The 12,539-nt window shown below is 36.0% G+C and overlaps 1 protein-coding gene across 8 annotated transcripts in view; it reads right to left on the bottom strand.

Moving 5' to 3' along the window:
• Nucleotides 1–12,539, bottom strand: part of KCNT2 (potassium sodium-activated channel subfamily T member 2) — a 376,144-nt gene that overhangs the window by 34,032 nt on the left and 329,573 nt on the right. For 6 of the 8 annotated variants that reach the window (XM_082394255.1, XM_082394261.1, XM_082394257.1 and 3 more), the window contains one exon: nt 9,642–9,662. The exons of the other annotated variants lie outside the window; for them this stretch is intronic. In XM_082394255.1, the coding sequence (XP_082250381.1) occupies nt 9,642–9,662 (21 nt within the window). The remainder of the gene's footprint in view (nt 1–9,641; nt 9,663–12,539) is intronic. 8 annotated transcript variants of the gene reach the window in all.

Below are 12,539 nucleotides of genomic sequence, written 5' to 3'. Positions count from 1 at the left end.
ATGGTTAGGATGGGTAAGGGTTAATGAAATATATTAGGGGTACGGGCATGATTTATTGGGCTCACTAAGCATTTAACGTTAGAGCCTGGGAGTCAGAAAGGTTCTTAAAGTTGTAACAATTGGTACAAGAGGCCAGGGTAACTAGGCCACGACTGCCAGCTACGCAGTTTTATGTTGCATTTATTCAGTCCTCCCATGCTTCTGTTTGGATTTAACCAACCTAAGTTAGAAGCTTCCATAATTGGCATTTAAGGACAAGAGTATGGAATTGGGGCTCTTGTTAAAGTGGTCCTGTGTCATATGTCTCAGACTTATCTGAGTGTTTCATATTGAATTGTGTGCCTAGATTCCAGTAAGGAGCACGACTGACATTAAGTTCAGAGAATTATCCTTATCCTGTGACCAGTGTTTGTGTGTCTAAAGCAGGCATCAATCCGCATTGCATAGAGCATTCAGGGAAAATGCTGATACCCTGAGCATCCTACAGCTGGATTACGTGGTTGCTTGTGTGAAGGAAGAGTAGTTGCCATGCTGAGATCCACAATCCTGAATACAGCTCATTCGGACCCTACAAAATGCTTCTGCTGCTGCTGCCTATGCTTCTGGAACAATAGAGTTGCTGAGCCCCATAGCAATAAGGAGAAGTACCCACAGGTCCCTGTGGCACAGCCAAGGGGTGAATTCAAAACTGAGATAAGCCTCAGGTCCTTAAAATCCAACAAAGCAATGATAGAGGCCCATAACTCTGAAGATACTGACTTCAGACTCTGGAGCAGGAGACGTATACATATGAAACAGGGTAGAAAAGAGCTCCCAGAGTGTCTACCAACCAAAGACAACAGCAGCAACAAAACAGGAGGAAATAAACAACTGCAACAGAAGTCCACAATTAGTCCAACTAGAAAATTCTAATTTACCGAAAGAGTTTATTAAGACCAAGAAAAATACAATAAAAAGGGAGCTGATTGGCTTTGTGCCTCTACAACTAAGTTCCAAATTAACTTTAACATCTCCTGAGATGTACTGGATTGGGGCTTCTTTAGGGCCTTCTTTTCTCTTTGAGTTGGAGCTCAATTATAGTTATGACTGAAGATCTCACTACTTTTAAACAAAGACTCTAAATATGGAGATTGCTCTAAAATTAAGGTAATCTCTATACTCTTAGCGGAGTTATCAAATATAAAATAGAGGACAAAGAGGTAGGCCTCATCTTAACCATTAGAGCTATCTATGCCTTGCCTAAATTTCCCATGGTCATAACACCTATGGCCCCAAAACATCCCCTAGTAGACATGCCACACTCTTCCAATGAGTAATAAAATTAAAATTAAATGAAATAAAACTTTTGGTGCTTACAATCAGTTGGACAAAATGGGACCCTATGAACCTTCTGTCTGCCCAATATAGTTAATAAAATCTCCAAGGATTGTACAGAGCTTTCAAGGATTGAAACCCATTATAAGAACTATTTAGAGAACAGATGATAACCACCAATGCTTCTCCATTTAACAGCCAAACTGACCTGTTCTTAAATCTGTTCTTAAACCTGGAAAGAATGAATGGTGCCCCACAGTAGACAGTCCCAACCTTAGTGCCCTGCTCCCACATATTAAGGTGCCGTGCCCAATATTGTTGAAATTACTGAATCTATTCAGTTGGCAACTGGTAAATACTTTGCAGTCATAAATTTGACAAATATGATTTGTTCAGTGCCTGTTTTGACGGACTCAGCCAGTTTCCCTTCACCTTCGAAGGGACAGAATACTCCACTTAACTAGACATGGGGCACCTCAACAGCCCTGCAATCACACACAGCCTTCGCGGGCAAGATCCACACTGCATCCAACTTTCTCTGGAGTACAGGTATGTCATGACATTGATGACTTGACTTATCATTCAAGGAGATTCATTTGACACCCTCATTCAGGACACAGAAACATTCACAAAGGAGCTCACGAACAGAGATGGGCCACCGTCTCACACAAAGTACAAGGTCCCCTCAACTTAGGAATATTTCTAGACACTATTTGCTCAGTCAAGGGGTTCTCTATCTCTGACACTGTCGAGAAATAATTACTAATCTGTGAGTACCGACAATATTAAGACAAATCTAATACTTTTAGGCCTTTGGGTTCTGGAGACAACGTATTTCTCATTTACAATTTTTTTAAAGCTCATTTATGCTGCTACTCACAAACTGGCCTACACTGAATGAGGTCCATTACAAGAAAAGACTCTAAATTCTCTCCAAATAGCAATACAACAGACAATTGCATTAGTTTCACCTTTGCCTCCTCTGCCTCTACCCCCAGATTCCTTCACTGCAGAGGCCTCCTCTAGGACCTTCTGGAGACTCTGAACCACTCACAACAGCTAAGTTGTCCACGGGCTTCCACTGCAAGAAACTGTCCTCCTTGGTCTCATGCTCACACCATCAGAGCAGCAATTACAAGGCATGTATTTACATAACATTTACATAAAATTAAGGGTAATATGATAATTAAGGGCCAACATTTATGACAGATGTGGTACAAAGAAAATTATATAAATTTGAGTAGATTTGAAAGGATGACTCCATGTTGAGAAGGAGATCTGTGTCTGATTTCAAGAAACATACACTTGGGCTTCCCTGGTGGCACAGTGGTTGAGAATCTGTCTGCTAATGCAGGGGACACGGGTTCGAGCCCTGGTCTGGGAAGATCCCACATGCCGTGGAGCAACTAGGCCCGTGAGCCACAACCACTGAGCCTGCGCGTCTGGAGCCTGTGCTCCGCAACAAGAGAGGCCGCGATAGTGAGAGGCCCGCGCACCGCGATGAAGAGTGGCCCCCACTTGCCGCAACTAAAGAAAGCCCTGGCACAGCAACGAAGACCCAACACAGTCATAAAAATAAAATAAATAAATAAATAAATAAATAAATAAAGGGAAAAAGATGGGTCAATTAAAAAAAAAAAAAGAAACATACACTGAACACTTGTGCAAGGCACTGTCCAAGGCACGTGGGATACAATAATGAAAAGATCGATGTGGTTTATCGATAATTCCCTATATTTCAAATCTTATACCTCAATATCCCCAGTTGGAGAGTATGAAGTAGAAGATAAGTGAGAAATTAAGAATATGAGAGGAGGTAGAAAAATGGATTATCTTGGAGTCCAGGAGGATGTATTTCTCATGGAATGGAAGGGGTGATGAATACTGTCAAATAGTTCCTAGTGCAGCTTTTCTTCCCTCTAACACAGGGGTCACCGGTCTGAGGAACCGGGCCTCACAGCAGGAGGTGAGCTGCGGGTGAGCGTAAAGCTGCATCTGCCCCTCCCCGTCGCTCACATCACCGCCCGAACCATCTCCCCACCACGGCCCGTCCGTGGAAAAACTGTCTTCCATGAAACCGGTCCCTGGTGCCAACAAGGTTGGGGACCGCTGCTCTAACATACATGTCATAAATAATATCTGTCATTACAGAGACATGAGGAAGACGAAGAAAAGTTATAAAAGGTCATTACTTTATCTAGGACCATAGCATTGCCCTATGATGGAAGTTTTTTTTAGTAAAGGTTAGGTATCTTCCACTCATATAAGTATGTTATAGAAATTATTGGTGATCTTGAGAAGTGAATTTTCTAAATAGCAATTTGAAATATTTAATAGTTAATATGTCTAACATATTCATTGCTTTTTTGAGTTGTGGTGTTCAGAAATACATTTTAAGTTTTTAATGAAATTGCCTTAATTATGTCATGTTTCTATATCATATAGCTCTATCAATGCGGCAGCACTACTTTCTTTCATTGTTTTTCTTATGAACTCAGGTGACCTTCTTTCACTGTGCAACAGTGGAATGTTTTTATCTTTTCTGAAGCTATAACATTTATTTTCTCCTCAAAATAATGTATTTTTAAGGTGAAGTAATAATATTATCAGCATCAAAATTATCATTACTGTACATTTTGTAACTACCTTTTTTGTAGGTCTCAAGGCATTTCTTCACTCTTCTAATGGTTATTTAATATTGACTGTTGTATTTCATGTTGATACGTGTCTGGTAGGTTAGAATCAAAGTCTGGCTCAAATCTAGACTAACTTCATCCTCATTAACTTTTAGTTCATTAAGAAAACTAAAAAGCAGTTTTCTTTAACCAAATGATTCATTTTATATCTAGAAATAACCAAATGTGTCAACATATTTTCTTTCTACATAAAACGTCCTTTTGGGGTACATATGTTTTGGTTTTTATGTATTGTACTTACTTATATATGTGTGTGTAGAGAATTTTCTTATACACCTGAATAGCTTTCAACTCCAAATTTGACTTATAAACAAAAAATCAATAAATGGAAGAGTACTTATTAAGCACACAGGTTCAACACAGCAAGAAAGGCATTCAGATAGTTTACATGATCAGAATCATAGTTTCATTGCCAGCTCTGTCATCTTCACAGTACAATTCTCACTCATCATTTTCTAGAAGTTTCTAGAATTACAGGAATACATAGCCTAAAGCAATGGTTTCAACCACATGTATATGTGTGTGTGTAGACCCTACATACTGTAGGGTAGGTGAAGGGGGCTATCATTCTATCACCTCCGGAATCTTACAGTACAGAAGAAAACACCTAAGCGTATAAAGTTAAAAAAAACTATTATAGCGATTTCAATATGAGTATAGCATCAATTCCACCATACCCAAACATTTTACACACACACACACGCACACACACGCACACACACACACACACAGTCCTCTTCTCTTTTTCAGCATTTGAGAACCACCCTAAAGCATATAACAGTTATGAATAAATGAGACTGTGGAAAGAAAATTTCTATGATATATGTAATGTCTTAACTAAGGAAGAGAGTCAATGGTATAAGACTTGGTAGATATGAATATTTATATTCTTATGTAAAGAATCTATATAAAACGGTATTATTGATTCAAGTATACTGTTGCTGGGCGATCATCACTCCCTTATTAAGACCTAGATGGCTTAGATCAACCTTATAACTTTCTATTCAGTTCTGATTTTGTAGACTCCAGCACCCATGCAACAAGAAGTTGTGACTGAAGGCTTACTTTACTTCCTGTGGCAGGGTAAAGTGAAAGAATGATGTCGTGCAGTTTAAGATATTAAGTGAACAGAAAGCCATGACTGTGTAGTTAAAATAAAACAAATAGATTGGATGCATTTAAATAGCTTCTTGCTAATAAGTGTGCCAGAGAGACTCTTTTTTCTCTTTCCCCCTCCCCCAAGCCACACAGCACGCAGGATCTTAGCTCCCCAACCAGGGTTGGAACCCACACCACCCCCTGCAGTGGAAGTTCGGAGTCTTAACCTCCGGACCGCCAGAGAAGTCCCGTGCCAGTGAGAGTCTTAAGTTAAGGTACATAAATAATGCAAGTAAGAAATGCTTTCCTGGCGTTGAAAATAAGATAAGAATTAGTAGAGCTAGGAAATATTATAAAAAAGAATAATAAAATGGACTAAAAATATTCGAGTCAAATTTTTATAAGAGAAAAGTGAAAGAAAATTACAGGTGAGCTGAGACCCATGGTGTGTGTGTATGTGTGTGTGCCTGTGTGTGAGAGTATGAATTAGAGTGCCCTTGAGGTTAGTGAATATATCTATTTTTGATAATATTACAAGGTATTTATCCAAATCACAGGAATACTTACTATTATTTCATTTATAAAGTTAAGTGTATTGACACAGACATTTTCTGAAGCAGTGTTATCCACTCAAAAATGAAGAACCAGTGAAAAATGATGAGATAAGATCTATGTTACTCTATGTACCCTGGCACAGAATTGTTTGCCATTAACTATGAACGATTCACTTAACACATTTCTGCCTTTTTTCTAACTGATGAAGTGATAATAATAAATCTCCCTACTTAACCTCCACTCTGCTATGTGTTGAGAACAGCCCAAGTTCACACACAGCTAGTAAAAGTAGGAGCCAACTTTTAAACATAGATTATCTGGTTCCAAGTCTAGTGCTTTTATGGTCAGACAAAATAATTGAATAAATGAATCTTCCCAGGAACAGGGACAGAGGAGAATAAAGAATGGCTAGAATATAGGAACTTAAAATTCGGCAACAAGCAATTGACTTGGTATGACAGGCATCAAACATCCACCATTAGGCATCGTTAATCTGTGTGTATTACGCAAGACACTGAAGGGAAGAGAATCTGGATATTGTGAATCCACCCAGAAGTAATTAAATCCAAGAATAGGCATGAAATGTTCATGTCCACTTTCTGAGAAATCTTCCTGGCATGTTAACTGACTCATTCCAAGCACCTAGATGAGAACATCTGGACCTTGGTGGTGCTCAGTAAATATCTGTAATTCTGGAAGATTATAAGACAGAAAGTATCTGGCAGATAATGAGTTTGTTCTTCATGTTTAGGAGTTAGAACAGGGAGGGCAGAGAACAAAAATTTGCCATCCCTCAACCTCGAAGTAATCATCGAAACCACAAGATACACTGAGTGCTACAAAGCCATGTGTTGAAAAGAGGAAAGACTATAAACACAGCTTTGGTAAATCCCCAGTTTTGGTTCAAGTGGCAATTCCCACGTTGATTCCCAAACAAAGCACTTTGGGATCTCAAAGCAGATGGTGGAAAAGAGAGAGGTGGCCAGAAATTGGTAGAAGCTCCTACAGAGAAACCTAGTGATTAAAAAAACAGGCTCTGATGTCAGAAAGTGATAAAATTCAAATCCAGGTCTGCTACTTACTAAGTTTTTATTTTATCAAGTTAATGTGTCTAAGTCTCTGCTCATTTACAAATGGGAATAATATCATCCACCGTATTAGCTTGCTGGGCAGATTAAATAAAACAAGAAAGCGCTTAGCATTGTTCAGGGATCGAGATGAATGCTCTGGGAGAGATGACCTGCAGTGAAGTTTAGCCCACCCTTAGGTAGATAATGGAGTACTTTCTGGAATCTCAAGATGAAGCCCCATCCTAGGGTAGGAGATGAAGGTGATCGCTGCCTCTCCTTGGGGTCCTGCATTCTAAAGCCAATCCTGAGACAGGAGATAGACAAACCTTCAGATGGAAGATCACAGTAGCAGCATCTAAAATGAGCTGTTATAGGCAGAAACTGAACAGCAAAAAAAGGGGAAAAAGAAATAAACCAGTGAAAACAGGGAAAATAGGAGTAATTCATGATATGAAAACTAAGGATAAGAGAATTTTAAGATGAAGAGATAATGAACCCTGTTAAAGGTTCTACAGTGCTTAAACAAATTACAACTAATTTAAAAGGCCAAGATTTTGGCTAAAAGAGATTTCTAATAATTGAAGAACAGTATCGACAAAATAGTGGGGGAGAAACTGGGAGATAAAGAATAGAATGGACAGCATACATGAAGTCTCCTGAGAGTTTAACAGCAAGAGTAAAATAAGAAAAAACAGAAAAAAAGGAGAAAAATTTCTTGAGATTTGGGGAAACCTGAACATATTTGAAGGGGGAGAGAAAAAAACAAAACAAGACAAAACAAAACTAGAGGTGGGAAGGACGGAAATTGTATAAGAAAAAACTGGAATTACAAGGATAAGCATATTTTCACATCTAAAGTACAATTAGAGCTTTTTCTTCATAAAAAGCATTGTGAGAAGGATACTCATATTGGAAGACTCAAACTTCCCAGCAAATTAAAGGGAAGACACTTTATTTATATAGGGAATTGACTGGAGGATTTTGAGACCTAGAATAGTAACTATGAGAAAGAAAGCAATCAGGAAAAAAGTTATGAGTCAACTTGTAATTGGCTACGAAAAGTCAGAAATGAGCCAAACCTTTGATTTTCTGCATCTGAAATGGTAAGTTAGAGAAAAGAGGAGATAGTGAAGCTTGACATCTGAATAAAAAGTGAAGAACATATGAATCAACATGGAAAACCACAATAGAGCCAAAACCTACATTTAAAAAATTAACTCTACTTTCAAACATGAAGCTATAAAGTTTTTTAACAAATGAAAACTTTGTTCTTACTGGGACATGGTGTGACCACTAACTAGTGTTTCTACCACTGTGGACCAGGTCTGGACTCATGCCCTAGAAAGCCTTTAGGAGAGGCAAAGTGAAGCAACTTGGCTTGTGACATGTTCCTAAAATACTTCCTAAAATAATGTCTGCCAGTTCATTACAAATAAAATTAAATTTTATTTGTGAATCAGGTCAGGTCAAATGCTGGTACAAATTTAAAATTTTAGAAATATATGTTTGATCTCATTTGAGCTCAAAGAATTATAAAACATATTCTAATAAGGCAACTGTAAGAACCCTAAGACGAGCTCCCCAAACCTTGCATGTGCCAGAGCTGTGTTCTGCATTGAACTAGAACTTGAATTTGCACCACCTGTGGTGGTAGCTGGAAGCCCTGAGCAGCTTCATGCTAAACAAACGTTACTATTTTCTATGTACCATCATGTGAAAAAGGTCGGAAAGCATCTAAAACATTATTCTTACAGCCCAAAGCGAAGCCTCCTTAGTAAATATTTAGTAAATTCCAAAGGAATACATATATGGGAAAACAAAATTAGAATATTTAAAAATATAATAAAGCTAGAGCTTATTAAACCTTAAATAATTTAGGATGTTCAAAATAATTTAATAAACAGAATTTGCATTTATTAGATGGATTCAAATCTATGATGTAGAGAAAACAACAGTCACTCTGTCAAAATGTTGGGTATTATGATAATATAGAACTTCTCTCCAAAATTCAACAAGCTCAAACAGACTCGTACCTTTGGTTGGTAATTTTGGCACACAACTTTAACACTTGTAACTGTGTTCTCCCAGTGGGCTGAATGGTACCACTGCTTTGACATTCAAAATGCAATTTTTAAAGTTGAAAATGTTTATATTTTTAATAGTTTCTTTAATTCTATTTAATGCTTGGGAGTTTGTGTTAAGTACTAAGGCCATAATGACAATTATTTATCGTGATTTACATGAAGAAAATGGAAAATAAAATTAAAAATGCAAATCACATGAAGATAACATCAAGGTTTCAGGAATATAAGAAGTGTATGTAAACATACATAATGTATTATTAAGAATTTTTTTATTGTAGTAAATCAATGATCATCACAGGTTAATATTATCAAACATTAAAGTGATGGCTTCTTCATGACAGTAAATTAAAGCTATTAAAGAATAAATTCAGCATTAAAAAGTGTCCCAGAGGAATCCATCACAGGTCCTATTGTTCCCATAACCATTTCTAGGGGGTCCAGACTACATAAGAAGCGAACTAAAGGTATGTTTTATATCAAGACCCCCATTCCCTTTCAGTACCACCTGATTGCATTGAAGGTGGCACCTTCCTTGAGGACAATCTACAGCCAGTAAGTGACTAGCTAGTAATAACACCACACAGTAAAATATGTGATTGGATTAATACATAAACATAATTTGAAGACAAACAGGTAAAATTTGGAATAAAATTAGGGAAATATAAATACACTAACTTGAAAATAGAGCATTTAAAAGCATTTCAGCTTACTAGTTTTCTTTTAAAATCTGAAATATTGAATTCAATCTTTAATATTCTTTTCATTTAATAACTGAATTAATATATTAGACAATTTGAGGAAAGGGAGACAAACAAAATACTTACTTGTGATGCTATTTCTCGACACTGACACAAAGCGAGGGAAAAAAAAACACACAAAATACAATTTAAACAATGACTAAACAATACACACACAAACCAATCAGCAACAGGACAGTATATGACAGATACCACAGAACACATCATCTAATTATGTGTTTGATTATTTATCATAGCACTTTTGAATAAAATTAGGTAAAGAATAAGCTAATATTTAAAAAATTTGCTAGAAACTTGTTCTTGTTAGATTTTTTTTCTAAAATCATCTTTCTAAGATTTGATAGAAAGTTAATGTGGTGCTAATAGAAAATAAAACAATTGATAAGAGCTTATGAAAGTGCTATATTCATGAGAGGATACTGACATAATCATTGATATTCAATAATCACTATTGGTATTAATAGCTTTACTATTTAAAAAATTTTAGACCTTAAAATAAGATTGTTTTTTCACCTCTATGTATACATGTAAGTAACTTTATAGAAATAGTCTTAGTTTTCACATAGGCTATAGAGGCTAAAAATTGATCTGCCCAGTCAACATATAAACCCTAAATATTTAGGGGTTATAAAAATCATGCTATCTTGTTCTTCAGTTCTGAGGAATAATATCTTCATTCCTCAAAAGGTAGAAGTGAAATTTTCAATTATATTCTTTGGTGTAATATAACTCAAGTCTAACCCATTATCTAGCATTCTCACTATTGTTACAAATATAAAAAATGCATAATAAATATATGAATATAGGCTCCTTGAAATTATTTGTCTGCAGATTCTTAACACTTGGCCCAATGAGTGAGTGAATAAATGCAGAGAACGGGCAGCTCGAGTTTCAAAACTATTTTATCTAAATCCTTACTAAAATCATTGTATTAATGTGATTTTATAAAATGAAAACTTTAATTTTAATAATATATTTAAAATATTACTTTCCAATTTAAGGGAACTCTCCCTTATTGTTGGTGGGAATGTAAATTGATACAGCCACTATGGAGAACAGTATGGAGGTTCCTTAAAAACTAAAAATAGAGCTACCATATGACCCAGCAATCCCACTCCTGGGCATACATCTGGAGAAAACCATAATTCGAAGATACGTGCATCCAATTTAATTGTAAAAAGTTAATGGTTGGTAGATGGTTAACTATTACCTATGCACAGTTTTTAAAAATATAGGATTTATTGATGATGAAGGTGAACAACAGAGTAACATATTCCACAAATTTATTGGTTATACTGTAAAGATGTTGGTATTTTAATATGCTTTAAAATGATCTCTTCCTAAGTTCTAGTAAAATTTTCACTGGTCATAGTTCATTTCAAGAAAATGTGATTTTCAGTACACTGGAAAACTGAAGGCAAATACAGTTTCACATTTTCTTACCAAAAAATGAGAATAAATATTTTTATTAATTCAGAAGTTTTCAGATTTTGGAAAGTATCATATACTGAATAGTAGGTAATACCTTCGGAGGGTCTTGAGTAGCATTTTATAATAAAAACACTTCTGTAATGAAAAACATGAATATTCATTTTAAGGGGAATAAGTAAATATTATGAAAAATCTCAGAACAGTTAAAGTGAGGTCTTGCCACCAAATCAGTTTAGTAAGCTTTTTGAATTTGAGAATTATGGAGAAAATATTGTGGACAGAAATACTGTTCTCTTTTGTCCCCAAGAGAAGCACAAGTCCTTGTTGATCCTCTATTTATTTTTTGAACCAGGAGAGTATGGTATTTGTAACAATTCCCTGAAATAGACATGTAGAGAGTGGTCTATTCCGGCTTGGTGTTGTACAATTAGGTGAAAAGGGGCTGATCCAGCTGCACCCGACTCTCCACGGACTGATTTTCCAGTCCCTGTACGCGCTCCCACTGTATGTTTGTCTTTGTATGAATCCCCCTTCCACCAATTTATAGCCCACAAGGAAAAAACTGAATAAGTGTGCCAGGGCTTTTATAAATTTCATGATTTTAACTATGTGTATTTTTTATCATCACGTGTCTTTGCAAAGACACCTTCAAAAGGATTTGGTGCTTCCCCTCCTCCCACAGCCAAAGCAGTGACATAATTTAACTTTTTTCTCTGTACACCAAATATGGGAAGATACTGAAGTCAGATTAGAAAATGATGTGGCATGAAAACCTGCATCTGCCTTTAAAATGTATTTTTTTCAACTCCATGAAAAAACAAGGAAGCAAGACCTAGATTTTTTATATTAGTTTATCCTTCCTACATTCTTATATGAAATGTTGACATTAAATTTAAAATATTTCATATATTTTGAATAGAATTGAATATTTAAAAGCATAAACTGAAGAAACGATCAATGAGTGAGTCTGAAAATGAAATTTTACAGCTAGAAATTTATTAGTTGTTTTTATTAGTTATACATACATAGTTTAAATAGTCAGAAAATGTTATGGTTTGTTTTGAAAAATAGCAGCTCGCACCATGATCTCTTTTATTTTCCTCTCATAGGACCCAGCTACTTTTACCTCTTTTAGCTAGACATGTAGGTCCTTATCTTTGTGTCTCTATATAACATGTTTGACTGTCATTTCTTAATTTTTTTGTCAGTTTCTACTTTTATCTATTGACTTCTCACTCTGGAAGAAGAGAGAGTAACTATCTTTTCCACCCACCATTGCTATATCCCATCATTTCAAAATGGTTGAAGTGTAATTTTGGTTAGATCAAAATTCAGGGCATATTATGACTACAATTTACAGGTGAAATACATGGGAAATGTGGTTACTATTCATTGCCTGCATAATTTTTTGATGTTGGTGGTGGTGATATTGTATTCCTAGAGTTAAATAATTAATTTTATTAATTGCTTCGTTAGATTTGTACTTGGTAATCCATCCTGAACTCTTTGGCAATTGTCTAATCTTTCCTTAAG

Source organism: Balaenoptera borealis, assembly GCF_965194805.1.
Source record: "Balaenoptera borealis genome assembly, chromosome: 1".
Classification (NCBI taxonomy): Eukaryota; Metazoa; Chordata; class Mammalia; order Artiodactyla; family Balaenopteridae; genus Balaenoptera; species Balaenoptera borealis.
The sequence above is the reverse complement of the archived record's forward strand: the minus strand, read 5'-3'. Positions and strand labels throughout refer to the sequence as shown.